This window comes from Stylophora pistillata, chromosome 13 (assembly GCF_964205215.1).
Source record: "Stylophora pistillata chromosome 13, jaStyPist1.2, whole genome shotgun sequence".
Lineage (NCBI taxonomy): Eukaryota > Metazoa > Cnidaria > Anthozoa > Scleractinia > Pocilloporidae > Stylophora > Stylophora pistillata.
In genome coordinates, this window is record NC_142531.1 from 362,751 (window position 1) to 380,000 (window position 17,250).

A 17,250-nucleotide genomic window follows, 5' to 3' on the forward strand; every position below is an offset into this window, starting at 1 on the left:
TTAAGCTTCTGAGGGTCCAGTAGCATAAACTCAACAGAAATTTAGCCCTGTACACCACCCGCTTTCCCCTACAATTTTAAGAACAGAAATCACACTCTCAAGTGAGTTGTAATTAGAGGAATTAAAAAATTCAGGCTTTATAGGGATCCCATCAAAGTTTGGTTTTTGCACTTGATTTCGGCAGTTTCTCTAATGGCAGCTCACCTACAGGGATCTCTTGACTATTTTTTACTTCATCTGTTGGTCAGTATATGATTTACTATGTTGTGATCAGACTTTCTTTCATTTGCCCAGTAAGTTTCTATCTGACATTTCATCTTTGCAGAGGTCCAAGTCAGATTTTGAAACATTGTTGGTAATTCTATCAATAATAGCTCTTAAACAATGTCTGCACAAGAATTTCTAGTCACAGTGACAATGGCTTCAAAATGACACACAAAAAATGAGATTTGAACCATGGATGAAAGGCAGTGTACAACCACTTCTGTGCAAAGTTGTTTCTGCACACATACAGAAATGTTTGGTATTAAATTACAGCAGTTTATTCAGTAAACAAAGTTTGTGGTAAGCTCAAAAAGTGACATAAGTGTCTTAGTCAGAGACAGCATCCTTTATTTCTGTGGTAGTGTGAACAAGCCTATGTGTTCTCAAGTTGCTAAAATACTTAAAGTTTCTGCAGCAAACTTCACACTGAAATAATTGTCCATTTGCATGTTTTGGTGTCTTACTGTCAATATCAGATTGTACAATTGTTTTCTTGTGCACTATGTTCATGTGGGATTTCAAATTACTAAAATACTTGAATTGTTTAATACACAAGTGGCAATGGTAGGGTTTTTGAGCTTGGGGAGAAAGTATAAATCCAGTTACAGAATCTGTAAATTCTATGTTTTCATTTAAGCTTCCCAGAGGAGGTATCACAGATGTTTTCTTGTCTTTACTTCTTCTGTGAGCTTTCGTTAGGATATATTTAGGTGACTCCCTTGATGAATCAAAATCATTTTCCTTGCTCTCTGCCACACATTGTTCACTGTCACTTGAAGGATCAATCTTTCGCATTTTGAAATTCAGTCTTGCCCTTCATAAAAAGCAAAAATAAAAAAATGTTGAATATACATATTCAAGCTTTATTTTCTGTAATTCTCAAATAACTATTGAACTTCACCAGTGCAAATAATTTCAAAAGAGCCAAAATTCATTTCTCAGGCTTTACTTTGTGAAATTTCTTTGATTATAGTTTAAATTTAAGGATCACTTTGTCTCTCAAATATTTGAGTCTACATCAACTTTGTCACTCACAGTAATTACATCAAGAGGAAATATAATGCTAGTGTTTCAAATCATTTTTCAGTTGTACCTGTCATAGTGTTGTGAATTTTCCCAGCTGTAGCTGCCACTGGTCTGTAAGTCCTCCTGGAATTAAAGAGAACATAGTTCAACATTTACTTCATCTATTTTCTCTGATCTTGTTTAAATAAAACTCAAAATTACACTGTGAATAATGCTTCAGTGTTGAAGTCAACTTGCTCAGGATGATTAGAGAAATATCTGAAAGACATCCTTCTTATCTCCATAGTCCCCTAGAATAACCAACAATTCACAATTTCAGCTCGCACGGCTTGACATCTGGTAAACAACCACTGTGTCAACAAATCTCAGTACAGGTTGAATCTAAGAGTGTTACCTTACTCTTTCTCTTCAATCTTCTTGATTTTAAGACTGTTTTCGCCTCCATATTCTCCAGTTTTCCTATTGAAACAACTGTGGATATAATAGAGGGCGTAAAGTACTACAATTTCATTTTTTCACCTAGAAGTCAGCACTAGCTACCAGTACAATGAGCTTGCCTCCGATATGAAAACAAAAACAAATAAATTTGCCTCTACAGTAGTATTTGATTTAGAATTTATCCATACCTTAAATATCTTAGTAGATCGGAAGGCCATATGCTCTAATTGAACACGTAATATTTCAAAAGCCACTAATACTTGTATTAAGATAGGCTAAAGGTTAACGTTGAGAAGTGTAAATTATTTTGAAAGAGAACACAACGAACTTTAAAGTGGCCGCCAATAGAATAACCACAATACAGTTGGAGTAAAATAGGAGAGGAACTCGGAACTAGTGTATTCTTTCTTGGTTCTATTTCGGCGGGAAAAGATCATAGACTTTTACAGATCGACGCAAATATTTCAAAGGAAAATGCAATTTAGCAAAACCAGGAAACGGAGAGGCAAAATTTCAGCGTTAGAAGGCACCGAAAATGGTCGGAAGTATCCGTACAGTCTGCAGTTGTATAAGATTCCACCAACAGACAACATAACACTGGAGGACTTTGAGGAGTTTGCGATTGACCGATTGAAAGGTACTTACTGCATCTATTAACTATGATCTAACGATTGCGACTTTGAGAAGTAAATTTTTTACGTAATTGTAAATTGTAGCTCTCCTATATGTATGAATTTCGATCATTCTTTAAAAAGTTTTTTGAAAAGATACTCTATTACGATAGAAATGCATTCGCCTTTTGCTCTAAGACAAACCTCAAGGGAACCTCAGTCACATGTATTATATTTCGATGTTTGTAATAACAGTATTTATAAAGGAAAGGCAAAACGAGGATGCATTTCCAGTTTGATCAGCAGAAAAATTCTCTTCTGTAAGGAACAACAACTAAAAGCCTTCCAGCCACAATCGTCACATAAGTGGTGTTACACTTGGACTTCAATTCAGTTATTCTGTTCATCAAATATGTATTTTTATTTGTTTGTTTGTTTGTTTGTTTGTTTAGGAGTACTTGAAAAAGTTCTTTTTATTTTTTCAAAAAGTTCTCAGAGAAGTTGAAACATTGGGCATACGTCACAAAAGAGGTTCTCAACAATATAATACTGCCATGAAGGAAAGCCTTAAAAAGTTCCTACCCCAGGAACAAAAAGCTCACAAGGTAAATAAAACATTATACAGTCTAGTAGTGTTTGTTCATGGTTTATTTCAAACACAAACCCATTCCTTACAAATAACAACATTCTTCCCATGTTGATTTTCTTTTCGAAGAATCGAGAGGCTGAGGCAACTGTGGCTGAGCGGAGGAAAGATCACATTTCTCATTTTATTCTGCGCCTTGCATATTGCAGATCGTAAGTTCTTCTGTGACTCTATAAAATTTAAAGTAGACTCTTAATTTCAATCAAGTAAGATATAATTTGCTATAATTTCATTTCTAGGGAAGATCTTAGACGGTGGTTCTTATCACAAGAGGTTGAGCTATTTAGGTAGGTATCTACATATAAGTTGTACTGACTTTCTATTTTGGTCACAAAATTTACTTTTCTTCTAATTATTTCAATAACAATACAACATACAATAATCTAGGGATGATGAACATTAATTTTGTTTTATGAGCATTCTTCCAATCGAGCTCTGTTCAAAAATTTTAAAAACAGTGTAGAATCTGGCCAACAGTTGCCCATTACCATACAATTAAATAGATAAGACAAAGCCTATAAGCACATAATATAAACCATATTTGAGATATTTATCAAAATTTACACTGTTTTTTTCTCTCAGATCTCGTTTCATGGAAATGGCAAAGTTTGATCCAAAGGAAGCAGATGATTTCCTGCAGGCTAATGGACTCAAGTACCAAACTGTATGTATTCAGACATTAAAACACTTATTGTACTTCTACCCTGTAAGAAAGTGCCTTGTCTGAAGAGAATTAGTGAAGTGGAAACTTTGGTCACAAGCAGAAGATCCATGATCATGAACATGCCTTCCTGCAGTTTTTAGTCCTCTTGTTAAACTAACATGATTTCTTTAAACAAGACTCTCAATTCAGAAGACATCACATTCATCTTACATGATGTTGGAAATTCACTTTTGAATTTCAGTGTGTCATAGTTGTTGCTGTCAAGGGAATTTAAAGATTTTGATCCCTTTACATTGATTATTGATTTGTACTCTTCTTTCTTACAGATAGGTGAAGAAGAGAAAACACAAAAGAAATTAGAGTTGATGCATTCAGGTTTCCGTCTCACCAGTGACAAAGTCTTGGCCACTGACTACTTTAAGGTGAACTTTCAATACACTTTTTAACAGTTTACCTTCCAGGAATGACTATCTAGATTACAATTTTTCTTACACTGTCCATGTGATATGTGATAAACGGGTGACTTAAATTTTAAAGGTAATGAGCAGTTTTATAATAATTTTAAATCGCACCTAGAATGAGATAATGTGCTGTCCGTCAATGCCGTGCGGGATCAATTAAACAACCAAAAGGCCGAAAAATCTGTCTCAATATTGCCTCCTTTGCGCGGTTTTAGAATGGCATCACTCAATATTAATCAATTAATTACTCATATAGACGAATTAAGAATCATATTAGCAAACAATGATATCGATATTGTTTCCATAAATGAAACGAAACTGAACGAGAGTATTTGAGATCAAGAAGTTCATATTCCGGGATACGAAATAGTTCGGCGCGATAGACTAACAAAATGCGGCGGAGGGGTATGCTTCTATGTAAAAACTTCAATCAACTTTACAGTACGAAATGACCTACACATGGATACACTAGAAAATCTTTGCTTGGAAATCCATAAGCCAAATTCAAAATCTTTTGTGATTGTTACTTGGTACAGACCACCTGACTCTCCTATTGGCATTTTTTCACCTTTTGAATCCCTAATTGGGAGATTGGATAGTTAAAATGTAGAATTTTTTGTACTGGGAGACATGAACTGTGACATGATCACGACTCGACATGACAATAACACATCCAAATTAAGGAATATTGCTGATGTCTACGGACTCGAGCAGCTTATCTCTGAACCGACGAGGATAACACCCACCTCATCAACTCTAATTGATTTAATCTATACCAACTGCTCGGATAAGATTGCATGTTCAGGAGTTTGTCATATCGGAATAAGTGATCACAGCATGGCGTATGTATTTAGAAAACTTGCCCTGAATGGGATGTCTAACGGACATGATTCTATTACATACAGAAATTTCCGAAATTTCAATCGCCAAAAGTTTCGTTATGACATTCTATCTCAATGTTAGGATAATGTATACGAGTCTTCCAACCCAAACGTGATGTGGCAGCAATGGAAATGTACATTTCTGGCTATCACTGACAAACATGCCCCACTGAAAACGATGCGCGTTCGTTCACGGAGTTCTCCGTGGATTACCTCTGAATTGAAAGACCTTATGCATAATAGAGACATATTAAAAATCAAAGCTAGCAAGACAAATGATCCTAACGATTGGGCATTATTTAAGAAACAAAGAAATATTGTCAATAAGCAAATACGCTCAGCTAAGCAAGCTTATTACCAAAATAGTTGTAATAAGCAAACCAGCGACTCCCGAAAGACCTGGCAGACTATAAACGAGCTAACTTCTCGAAAATCTGGGAAAACGCCAGTGGCGTCACTAAAAGTGAACGGATTAACAATAACTAATCCGTTGGAGCTATCAAACGAATTCAATAACCACTTTGCTAATATTGGTCCAAAACTTGCCAGTGAGATAAATTGTGATAGTGGTAGCTATCAAAGATATCTTACCACAACAGATAAAGGGTTTAAGCTCCAACCCACCAATCCAACTAAAGTATTTTCACTTTTAAATAAACTAGACAAGTCAAAGGCAACAGGCCTTGACAAAATATCTGCTAGGCTTATCAGGGAATGTGCTGATCTCATTTGTGTGCCGATGTGTGATATTTTCAATCAATCTATTAGCCAAGGGACGTTCCCAGACGACTGGAAATATGCAAGGATTACCCCTCTTTATAAACAGGGTGACCGCGGTGATGCTGACAATTACCGCCCAATATCAGTGATTCCAATAATGGCGAAGGTGTTTGAAAGGATAGTTTATGAACAGTTATATGCCTATTTGGAAGAGCACAATATTTTATGTTAAAACCAATCAGGGTTTCGTGCTAATCATTCAACTGTAACAGCTTTGTTGGAAGCGACAGATTCTTGGGCATATAATATTGATAACGAGAAAATCAATGGAGTCATTTTTCTAGATTTGAAAAAAGCTTTTGACACTGTTGACCATCAGATCCTTCTATCGAAACTAAACTATTATGGTATACATGGAAAATCTTTCAGATGGTTTCAGTCATATTTGGAAAACCGAACACAAAAATGCTCTGTTAACGGGTCGCTATCCAGTAGCTACTCGTTGACTTGCGGCGTCCCTCAAGGGACCATTCTCGGTCCATTATTGTTCTTATTATATATCAACGATCTTCCAAATTGCTTATCAAATTGTAAACCGAGAATGTATGCCGATGACACGCACCTCACATATGCGGGAAGCAATCTTGAGAACCTTCAGTTTTGTCTAAATGAAGACCTAGAAAACGTCTTCAACTGGCTACAAGCGAACAAACTCACGTTGAACATGACTAAAACCGAATTCATGCTAATAGGGTCGAGGCAGAGACTGAATACTCTCACAGCTTCACCAACAATTAGAATGAACAATACTCAAGTGAGCCAGATTTCAGCTACAAAATCGCTTGGTGTAATAATAGACGATAAACTTGATTGGCATAGTCACATCGAAAAACTAACGAAAAAGATCGCCTCTGGTATCGGGGCCCTAAAGCGAATTAGGCACCTGATCCCAGCATCAACCTTACATCTCATCTACCAAGCTTTAGTAAAACCTCACTTTGATTACTGTGACATTGTTTGGGGTAGCTGTGGGAAAACGCTACGAGACAAACTGCAGAAATTGCAGAATAGAGCAGCCCGTGTGTTGACATTCTCTAACTATGATGCTGATGCAACTGAGGTACTCGAGTTTTTAGGGTGGAAAAATCTTGCAAGCCAGCAAGAAATCCATAAAGCCACCATGATGTTTAGATGTCTGCACGAGCTAGCTCCAAGGTATCTATATTCAAAGTTTACGTAGCGTGACTCTGCTTATGACCTCAGGGACTCTGAAAATAAGCTTAATGTTCCACTACCGCACACTAATTATTACAGAAAAAGCTTTAGCTACAATGGCGCCAAATTATGAAACAGTTTACCACGCGATATAAGGGACACAGAGTCTCTGGGGTTATTTAAACGTAAGATCAATGACATTTTTAAAGTCTAACGCACGGCATTCACGGAAAACAGCTTTAGTGTTATAGTATGTAGTTTTGATTTTAAATATCTTAGCGTATGTGATATGTATTTTTATAGGCTGATGAATTGATCGTGTCTAAATAAAGATTACAATACAATACGAAAACAATTCTCATAGAAAATAAGTAAGGAAATCTATAGCCTTTCCTGTAAAGTTTTCTCCATATGATATTTATCCTTTTAGTGATGAGATTGTCTTAATTGATCACCCATGAAATGAGGTAGTAATCTATCTTCATTGCTTTCACCTTAACAAGTTCTCCATAGATAAGTGTAGTTTGTTTGTTTCAGGTTCCTTTTACTGATGCTCTTGACCTTGTGAGATCAAGGAAGGTTTACCTTGAAAATGTAAATATGTTTTACAATCAAAATGCTCAGCTGTAATTATCAGTCAATATTTTTATCTGACTTTGTGATTAGTCCATTGCCAGAAATATTAGTATCTGACTTGTTTATGTTTGTGGTCATTAACACTTGAAGTGTGAGGGCTGATGTTTATTCTCAGATCCACGTCGGATAATGGGAATTATTAAAAGCTGGATCATTGGATAATGTAATTCAAGATTTTTTATTGGCTTAGCCATTATGGTATATGAGCCAATTTACCATAATCTAATATCTGTACATGGTAACAGCCGGTTTCTTCTTACAAAATAAAGTCGAGAAGATTTTTCCAATATCTTGGGGGCGTTTTTTTTTTTTTTAATTAAACAATTATTCCACTCGCACTAGTTGGATGTGAGATGATTATGCTAGCTCGGCGCTATGCCCCCTGTTGGCTATCTATCATCTCATATCCAACGTGCGCTCGTGGAATAATTGTTAATTATAACATACCAGAGCCAAACATTTCCTCATGTTCAATAAGTCATGATATTTGCATCAATGATAATTGGTGGCCAACTTTTTTACCATCGCATTCCCTACATAAGAATTGTTACCTTGCCTGTATAGTATAACTAAGCCATTCAAAAGGCTCTAAGGACCTCTTTGGAACTTAAAAGTTAAAGCATCCAGGAAAGAAAGATAATGAGTAAAATAGGAAAAGTTCATATTGAACTTCCTTGAAGCCTACAATTTACTTGGTACTGCATGTGATAAGAAAATGCTACATTGTGAAGGAGTAAAATTACAAGAACAGACCAAATTACAGTACCTTTGTATCTTTTTTGTAGGGCAAAGCTTTTGTCCCCAGAGATGACCTTGTGTCCCTTGTCGCAAATGAATTTCGCTTGCAGTTGTCTCGTGCATTGGCTGTGAGTAGTAAATTATTGCTGTTGTTTCTTCTCTGTAGTTGTGGCAGCCTAACTGGCATCAATTTCTCAGTTTGATTGAGCAAGATAAGATGACTAACTTACTGTAAATTAATTGTTTAAATATTTCCACTTTAGATGACTGCAAGAGCATTGCCATATCTGGAAGAAGATGAAAGACTGTTACCAAAGTTAACAAACCTCAGGTACATTTTAAACCAGTCTGATAAGAGAATCTCTGGTCTTCATTTTCCAGTCTCTTGCATTATCCATGAAACCGAGTAGAAGCAGCTCATGGAATAAGCGACAATTTTTTTTTTACTCATGAACAAGTATTAAGTACTTTAAATGGTTGGGGAGGTTTACATCAGATTTCTTAAGATTAAAACTAGACAAGTGCCATATTGAATCAATAGGTGGTAACATAAGTTATTTTTCAGCCAACAGTATGTGGGGCAAGATTACAGCCTCAAGAAAACAGGAGGCAAAGTTACTTTGGATCAGATTGATGGGGTGAGTTGCAATGATCTTGTTGTTTGACCAGACATTAAATTTATCTGCTGTGCAACACATAGCACTTGAGAGCAGTAAACAAAGACTACACCATCAGAGTGCTTTTAGACAAAGTGTTGTATAACTGAAACCATAGTGATGATATCAGCATATCAGATTCCAGATTAACATTAAAAGGAGCCAATCAGTATTCAAGATAAATATTACCAAACTTAAGTGTGACAAACCATGAAAGACTTTGTGGCTCTTACCATAGTTTTCATTTTGCATCTGATCTCTTGAGAAGGTAGCACTAGGTTTTAACAAAAAATTGCAAAGTAAAAGCAATTAAAGTAACCAAATCGATCAAGGATTACTTTTCATGCACCCAAAAAAATTCTCTCACAAGGGTTCTTAACACTCCATCCTAATGTTTGAAGCTTGATTTCTCCATAACAACAGGAATTGTAACAAAATTTCACAGAATTTATCCTAGCATGTTTCCTTTGCAGTTGTCAAGGACTTCCTATCCCTTGTGTATGCGCCAACTTCATACAGCTCTGAAAGAAAATCACCACTTGAAACATGGCGGTCGTCTGCAGTATGGCCTGTTTCTTAAGGTCAGTTATAAACCTGTCTCTGTGTTTAAGGTTTAACGGTGTCCTATGAGTTTGACTGTTGAACTCCTGCACAAGCTGTTTGAGATAATACATAATCTTAAGGGAAATGTATTTAACTTTCTTTGTTGTTTCGCTTCAGGGGATTGGTCTTAGTTTGGAGGAGGCACTCATCTTCTGGAGAGCAGAGTTCACAAAACTAATGGATGTGGACAAGGTACAAGTGCTCAGTAGCGGAATATTTTGTGACTTTTTCAGCTATTGAGGTTGTCATCTTGTTTCCATATCTTGCGACTCATTTCAAAGTAACTGTGTTTGGGTTAGGAACAAGTTAATTGGTCTTAAGAATTAGTTATTTTTTTCATTGTAGTTTGACAAGCAGTATGCATACAACATCCGTCATAACTATGGAAAAGAAGGTAAAAGAGCTGACTACACTCCATACAGCTGCATGAAGATTATCATGTCCAATCCACCAGGGCCTGGAGATCATCATGGTATGTGTATATGTGTTTGATTGACTGACCCACTTAATCACAACACACTGACTGGCTTACTTTGTTCACAACTTCAGTAATTAACTGATTGACTGGTTTGATGGATCTAGTGAAGAGTGAATGTGGGATTACCTGCCTTGATTGTTGAATTGACTGCCTAACTGACTGAGTGAGTGGCTTTTTACATTTAATAATCCATCAGTGGAGATGGATTGATTCTATCCTTTGCTTGCAGGGTGCCCATTCAGACACTCAGATGCTGATCTGTTGCGTCAACGGCTATCAGCATTCAGGGTACCCAAAAAAGGAGTTGATGAGGTAAATCAGACTAAGTGGAATGTTTAAGCAGCTGTGAGCTCTTTGTACTTAATTATCCCATACTATTCACCCAGTCACTGTCAGTAGAGAAAACTTGTAAGTGACATTGTTGGACATCAACGTGTACCTATGATGCACGATCCTTCGCAGTAGATAGCGCTATTTATGCAATAGTGAAAATCAGACCTGAAAAAAATCAGGCCTGTATGGGATTCGAATCCCATACAGGCCTGATTTTTTTCAGGTCTGATTTTCGCTTTTGCATAAATAGCACTATCTACTGCAAAGGATCATGCATCATACATATTTAATACTGCAGTTCAAGATATATGAACTTCCCATCAACATGTGTTAGAAATAATTTAGTAACTTGAGTATGTGAACTCCCTTTGCAGATAATGGCATTTGTGAAAGATTCTCATTACCAACTGGCCTGTACAAGATATTATGAACTGACTCATGGGGTAGGAACAACTATTTTCTCAGAATATTACATTGTTACACTGTAAATAGTCGTGTTACTAAATATAAAATCAACTTACAGTCTTTTAAGCAAGTGATATTAATTTGTACCTGATACAGGAATTGGATTAAAAGTATTTATGTATCATGAGTACTACAGGTAATTGGCATTACACAGACATGTCCTCATTACAAGTAAGATCCAAATCAGAGTTAGAAGAGTTTTCTTGCAGTGATGCCCAGAGGTGTGTGTGAGGCAGACACAAATGCAAACCTTGCCGCCTCCCAGTTAGCTCACTTGGTAGAACGCCGGACTGTTGTGCAGGAGGTCGTGAGTTCAAATCCGGCCGGACCAACACTCAGGGTCTTTAATTAACTGAGAAGAAAGTGCTGCCTTTGTAATAATATCTGCAAATGATTAGACTTTCTAGTCTTCTCGGATAGGGACGATAAACGGAGGTCCCGTCTCCTGCAGGGTTGGGGTAGGAGACATTAATTACCCACACACGAGATTCCAGTGTGATGGATGTCCTCCCCGGGGTCGGATGTGTGGGTAAAAAAGGGGTTAGGTGTCAATTGGAACGAAAGTTCTGTTCCTTTCTCCTGCCATTCCTGTGGCGAATGAATTAAACTTAAACTAAACTTAAACTTGTGTAGTATAATTTCAGCCGAGGGTCGGTTAGCATCGAGCTATTTCAATGCTTAGGCAAACGTTGGGTTTAACACAAGCTCGCACACGGGGTGCAGGACACTCAACTCCTTTACAATCAACTGAATCTACTTTATTGCTTGAATCAAGGTTCTTATATGCATAATGGTAGCTAAATCATACGTGATACAAAATACAGAAGATAATACGAGTTCCCTTGGAATAAACAACTTAATTACCACGTATCCACAATTTCACAGATATGGAGGACACTTTCATGGATCCTGCAGAACTAGTGTTCCCACGTATCTTTAGATGGAAAACACGTACAAGTTTCCATATTCTATGCGACACATAGTAGGAATATTTTCACGAATACTCTAACAAAGGGTTACACATGAATCATATTTCCAGTTGTAATTATGTAATCAAAGCTTACTTTAGAATTGTTTGTCACTCTTTGTCGCATATCCTTAACTTTACAACACTTGCAATACTAAAGTGGACTAAAACTAACTGGTTTAAATGTTTTTCTCCTATCATTTGTGTGACCAGGTTATGGCCAATTCAGCAATCAACCATCCAAACCAATACTTTGATGAGAGCCGTCAAGTCACTCAGAAGGAACAGGGTGGGGCATCCAAAATGGGAAGTGCCACACCCAGTGGAATACAACATGGGAGGGTTGCTATCAAGAGAGAGATCAACTCTGGTAACAAAGTAAATATTCCGAGCAATGGCCTAAGTGATATTTACATGAATGATGATGATGAGGATGACCTTCTGGGAGAAATAGAAAGAATGGATACCATAGCATAACTGATGGATAAATCACTACTGCAATAAGCTTTACAACTCTGCGGTGTAGATATAATTGTAATTTAATGAACACTGTGATCAATGATCAATGTGTCAGATTAAGTAATAAAAAAACAAATGCTACAGGCTTACACTGGTGTTTAATTGAATTATTTCATTTACCTTTATTTTTCTTACCATGAATATTGTATTGTTATGTATAAATCTATAGTACAAAAGTTTTTCCTCACTAACAAGTACATAATGTCATTTCAAATCTTTTCTTAATTTAGTTAACCTCGGCAAATGGAGTGCTTATTAAATGTTCTTACTTAATTGAGAGAGCATCAATTAAACTTACATGTATACACCCATCTGTGCTAATGGCACCTTGGGCTTGTCATTCTAAGCTACTGTACTGGTACTGTTAATCTATAACTTGTGCAAGAACGTCAACAGTTTACAATGATAATTGAACAGAGTGGAGTGCAACTTGGTATGATGCAGCACAACTTTGATTTGAAATCACAAATAAGATTTCAGACCAAAATTGCACAACACAAAGTTCAACTACCATTTGATTGCATCCATTCTGAAATTCCAAAATTCAGTCCCTCAAATAGGACTTTTAGTCTGAACAAATATTTATAGTTCCAGCACTGGGCTGGTTTATAAAAAGTTCCAGTAGTCTTTCATTTTCCCATCATGTGATTTGTGACTTAAAGAAGCCTTGAAATCTGATTGGTTGTTGAGTTTTAGTAAAGCTGTGTCATTGGCTAGGAAAAAGATGTAATATAGAGCAAAAAATTGGTATGATTTGGGAATAAATTGCACCAATGAGAACCAATCAGATGGCAAGGATCACCAGTGATTTCAAAGTGGATGAAATAAATGTTGAAATCATGTTCACATGTAAGCGTTGTCTCTAGACAATTCATTGCACTTTCCATCCCCGTTGACAAATGACCTACAACAAGCTATGAAAATATTGCAAAATTGCTTTCCATTTGAGATTTGAAATCTGAAGAAATTCATCTCAAACTTGTGACCAATGTCTTTTAAGTTCTTATCAACTCTTCATCTGAGTCATCATCACTGGAGTCCAATTCCTCATCTACCACTGACTTGTGTTTCTTTGCTACAGATACTCCTCACCCAATCACATAAATCTGTTGAAAAATTGGGTATTCAATCAATTCATGATTGCTGAAATATCACTGGTACAACTTATAGACAAGTTATAGACATGAAGTTTTACAAGCCCAACTTCAGGCATACCATGTTACTATAACAAAGTCAGCTGGCTGTTCTGCCACTCTACTGGATTGGGAGCAAGTCAGTTGCCAACAAACCCATACCATTTCATCAGGTTTTCCAAATTTATACTTGGAGGGAAGGGCACTGCAAGAGTGAAGTCTCTTCCTCGACAACAACACTCAATCCTAGCCTCATTTCAAACCTGGATTCTCTTGATCCTGGGTCCAAGACAAGCCATAAAAATTTCATGTCTTTGGTCAAAAGGGCATGCATGAAAACAGTATATCATTTAACTTACTCCCAAGAACAGCCACGTGCCCCAGTAATAGCATGCCCCAAAGAACCAAACTTTGTAAAAAAATCGGTTCAGGAAGACAGCAGCTCTTGTCATCAGGCATTTATCTATACACAAATAGGAGCAAACATTTTAGTTTTTGGAAAATATAGTTATAGTTGGCTAGTTATCGGCCCATAACCCCCACTGATTATAGGCAATTTGCATCCGATAAAAGGTATTCCTTTACAAAAATCTTGGCTTAGAGCTTGTAAGCCTTTGAATCGTGAGTGATTTTTCATATGTGACCGAGGCAGGTTCTGATGTTGTTATTCGAACAACGAGACAGACCTATAGCCACAATAAAATTTATTTATACAGGAAAGTACAAAAGAAATAATACTGATAAAAAGAAAGGGTGATTGCAAGCTAAAAGAAATAATAAATGACAAATAACAAATCAGTAATTTAAAACAACGAAATAAAACAATTAGTAAAAAATAGAGTCGATTGTCATACAATAGCAAGGCACTAACATGACAATTTCAAAGCATTGCATGACAGAACAGTAATCATTGTGTGACACTTAAAAGACTTAATCCTCTTAACCAAATATAGAACTATTGAATGGTGGGCTATTCTTAGGATTATACATAAAAGGACTGGAAACAAGTCAATACTGATAAAACAATAGCTCAAAACAACATAACATTAGGTAAGACTAATTTCAATCACAATTTCATATTGTCCTTCGACTTAAAACTAGGAAGACTGGCAAAATCTCATTCAGTGACAGGACAACATCTTTCATTACTGATGAACTAAACAATGAAGACTGTAGTGAAATCTCTGATTTCACCAATGAACTTTAAGTCAACTATACAGATAAATGGGGCTAATTTGGGGCTTGGCGCGAACCCCAAAATAGGCAAATTTTGAGCAGCCTCGCAAAGCAAGTTAAGAAAAAAATTGACACTCTGTTTTATATCAAGTAAAAGTATGCCATTTACGCTTTCTAAAAAATGTAAGTTTATATTTTCTTCAGCTTTTCCAAAATTTTAGAGGCCCATACATCAACTCCTTAAACAAAGTCGCTTTGCGTAGATTTAACCCTAAATCCAAGGGCAAAAATATCAGCTGGTGCGCATCGTTTTTCCAATTAAAATAATTATTAGTCGTTCTTGACCTTTCGTTTCTAACATATAAAAAATCTACCGGCGGCCCGTGAATACTTACTTGTTGGGAAAACCAAACGTCCAAGCCATTTTCAGTCTTTTTGACATATTGCACTATTCAAATTTCAGTGCCTGTCGGATGGGAAAACTTTTAAAATTACTCGGCCTGATGTGTTTGTAAATTTTTAAACAGTTTACTATTAGAAAAACAGCCAATAGAAGAGGTATAAGTTCTCGTACCTTGGATTATCGCGATAGATTCCCGAATTCAAGCCTCTATTGGGAACCAACATTAGCGCGTGACAGTGCTTACGTGACAGTTCAATTTGCTGCCATTCGGGAACATAAGTAAGATCTTTTGACAGGGAGCCCACGTCACAAAGTGTGGTTTTCAGTGAGGCCCTGCATAAATCTAACGTAAGGATAACAGAAAATATAAATATGGTTATCAAGAAAAGGATAAAAGGGCATAATCAATAGAAGAGACTACATATTTTTAACAAGACGTCTAAAAACTGAAAAATCGGAAATGTTCCTAATGCCGTCTGGGAGAGCGTTCCAGTCATCTACTGCATGACAAACAAACCGATGCTGACCCCATGCACGCTTTGATTGTGGTTTACAAATGTTGTTATTAAAACGAGTGTTATAATCATGCATGTCTTTAAAATGATTAAAATTAAAATTCCAATCAATTAGTCCATTCAAGGACTTAAAAACCAAAAATAGACGATGAGATCTTCGTCTTTTTTCCAATGTATCCCAACCAAGTAGATCAAGAGCTTCTGTTGCTGATGAATGCTTTGGCATATCTAAAATTAATTTAGCTGCTTTATTCTGGAGTATTGAACTAAAACTTTGTTTTAAAAAATCATACAAAATGTACTATTACTTATCACTTGCCAGGTTTTTCGGAGTTGGGATTCGAAATAAAGTATAGCTGAGGCCACGGGCTTCTGAAATTTGTATGTTTGTATTTGCTGATTTTGTGTGTTGCATTGAATCTTTTTTGCCAGCCGAGTTATTTTTAGCACATGGAAAAGGAGAAGCATAACAACGTCAACGCTTTTGAGATTCGAGAAAATAAAAAAATATCTTACTCCAAATTTAATAAATTCTGTCCACTGTTTGCTAGAATTCTTTAAGTTGAAGGTCCAAAGGAGTAATACTCTAGGTCGTTGCTTCCTCAATGCAGTTGAATTTGTTGATTTCCAATCATACATTTTAATTTAATTTCTCGCCATCGTATTTTAGCAAATCGGAATGCAATAAGCGATATTCGTCATGACATGTCATGAGAAATATCTAGATTTTTTGAATAATTTGCTGTGACTGAAACTTTGCTAATCCCGTGAAGTTATTTCGTCGCACGGGCCACGCAGGTATGTCGAGCAACTGGTACTTGCGCAACTTTCTGTGCGTGCCAAAATCTAATCTCATCTTCGCTTGAAAAAAAAGAAAAGCTAAGCGTGGAAACTTTTGCTTATTAGATGTGGGTAGATGACCCTGTACTACTAAGCTCACATCTGCAATAAAGCAAACCCGCCCTTCCCACCCAATATTTCTTGGTCTTTGGTTTTGTTTTTCCCACCGAAAACAGCATCGGATCGATTTCCAATGATCAAAGGTATTTAAGTTGGTCCTCAACAATCGACCGGAGAGGTGAAATGACAATGACCAAGGGACTAGAAGAGAATCCGTGGCCTTCCTAGCTCAGGAATTTCAACACTCTAGACAGCAGTTGAAAGATTAAACTCTTTTCAAACCCCCTCGGTAACTGCCCGAAAACATCTCTCCGTCCCACTATGTTCTCGTTAATAAGTTTTTGTTCAGATTTTAATTAGCTAACCGGAAACACAGCTAAGCTTTCTCTTAGCACTTGCTGGATGTGGTCCACGAACTTAACGTTCTCTGCAACCTTGGCCGTATTGTGAGCGACTTTACTACTAAGATTAGATTTTGGCGCGCACAGGAAGCAGAAAGCTACGTAGGCGAAAGCGCCAGTTGCTCGACATACCTGCGTGACCCGTGCGACGAAATAACTTCACGGGATTGGCAAAGTTTTAGTCACAGCAAATTATGCAAAAAATCTAGACGTTAAAGCGACATATCAATGACTGCAACCATCGTGTTGTATACAAACCTCTCAAACTTTAAAACACGTTCTCTAGTGATACCTGCGAATGTATTCAGTATAATTCCCGGTAAGATTTTTGCTGACCATGATCTGATCGATTTCTCTTACACTGTGTACCGAGACTGAAACTTTTCGCCTCAAGCAAATCT

General features: G+C 36.7%; 2 protein-coding genes and 1 long non-coding RNA gene across 4 annotated transcripts in view; 1 reads left to right on the forward strand and 2 right to left on the reverse strand.

Moving 5' to 3' along the window:
• Window positions 1–334: 334 nt before the first annotated feature.
• LOC111334678 (uncharacterized) lies at window positions 335–2,082 on the reverse strand. The gene is made up of 4 exons (XM_022940494.2): window positions 1,917–2,082; window positions 1,685–1,761; window positions 1,358–1,413; window positions 335–1,078 (listed from the first exon to the last, which is right to left on the reverse strand). The coding sequence occupies exons 2-4, from the start codon at window positions 1,733–1,735 to the stop codon at window positions 592–594; spliced, it is 594 nt and encodes a 197-aa protein (XP_022796229.1). The 5' UTR covers window positions 1,736–1,761; window positions 1,917–2,082; the 3' UTR covers window positions 335–591.
• A 41-nt stretch (window positions 2,083–2,123) lies between these two features.
• The window catches only part of LOC111334682 (DNA primase large subunit), a 47,341-nt gene continuing 32,214 nt past the window's right edge, over window positions 2,124–17,250 (forward strand). The window contains exons 1-16 of one of the 2 annotated variants that reach the window (XM_088744148.1): window positions 2,124–2,365; window positions 2,829–2,944; window positions 3,055–3,137; window positions 3,225–3,272; window positions 3,568–3,649; window positions 3,976–4,071; window positions 7,464–7,520; window positions 8,348–8,428; window positions 8,564–8,631; window positions 8,866–8,938; window positions 9,430–9,537; window positions 9,677–9,751; window positions 9,905–10,031; window positions 10,267–10,349; window positions 10,745–10,813; window positions 12,016–12,410. In XM_088744148.1, coding sequence (XP_088600274.1) covers window positions 2,203–2,365; window positions 2,829–2,944; window positions 3,055–3,137; window positions 3,225–3,272; window positions 3,568–3,649; window positions 3,976–4,071; window positions 7,464–7,520; window positions 8,348–8,428; window positions 8,564–8,631; window positions 8,866–8,938; window positions 9,430–9,537; window positions 9,677–9,751; window positions 9,905–10,031; window positions 10,267–10,349; window positions 10,745–10,813; window positions 12,016–12,279 — 1,593 coding nt within the window. In that variant the 5' untranslated portion in view covers window positions 2,124–2,202 and the 3' untranslated portion in view covers window positions 12,280–12,410. Of the gene's footprint in view, window positions 2,366–2,828; window positions 2,945–3,054; window positions 3,138–3,224; window positions 3,273–3,567; window positions 3,650–3,975; window positions 4,072–7,463; window positions 7,521–8,347; window positions 8,429–8,563; window positions 8,632–8,865; window positions 8,939–9,429; window positions 9,538–9,676; window positions 9,752–9,904; window positions 10,032–10,266; window positions 10,350–10,744; window positions 10,814–12,015; window positions 12,411–17,250 lie in introns of those variants that run through there. The other variant, XM_088744147.1, reaches the window with a different exon arrangement.
• Window positions 12,277–17,250, reverse strand: part of LOC148717200 (uncharacterized) — a 5,018-nt gene continuing 44 nt past the window's right edge. The window contains exons 1-3 of the long non-coding RNA XR_015995006.1: window positions 17,108–17,250; window positions 13,814–13,917; window positions 12,277–13,427 (exon numbers count right to left, since the gene is read on the reverse strand). The exon at window positions 17,108–17,250 is cut by the window's right edge and continues 44 nt beyond it. This is a non-coding gene — a long non-coding RNA (uncharacterized LOC148717200). The remainder of the gene's footprint in view (window positions 13,428–13,813; window positions 13,918–17,107) is intronic.

Coding starts and splice junctions, on each gene's coding strand:
- LOC111334678 (XM_022940494.2), bottom strand. CDS start 1,735: ATGGAGGCGAAAACAGTCTTAAAATCAAGAAGATTGAAGAGAAAGAGT. Junction 1,414..1,684: donor GATTGAAGAGAAAGAGTAAG/GTAACACTCTTA, acceptor CTTTAATTCCAG/GAGGACTTACAGACCAGTGG. Junction 1,079..1,357: donor AATTCACAACACTATGACAG/GTACAACTGAAA, acceptor CTTTTTATGAAG/GGCAAGACTGAATTTCAAAA.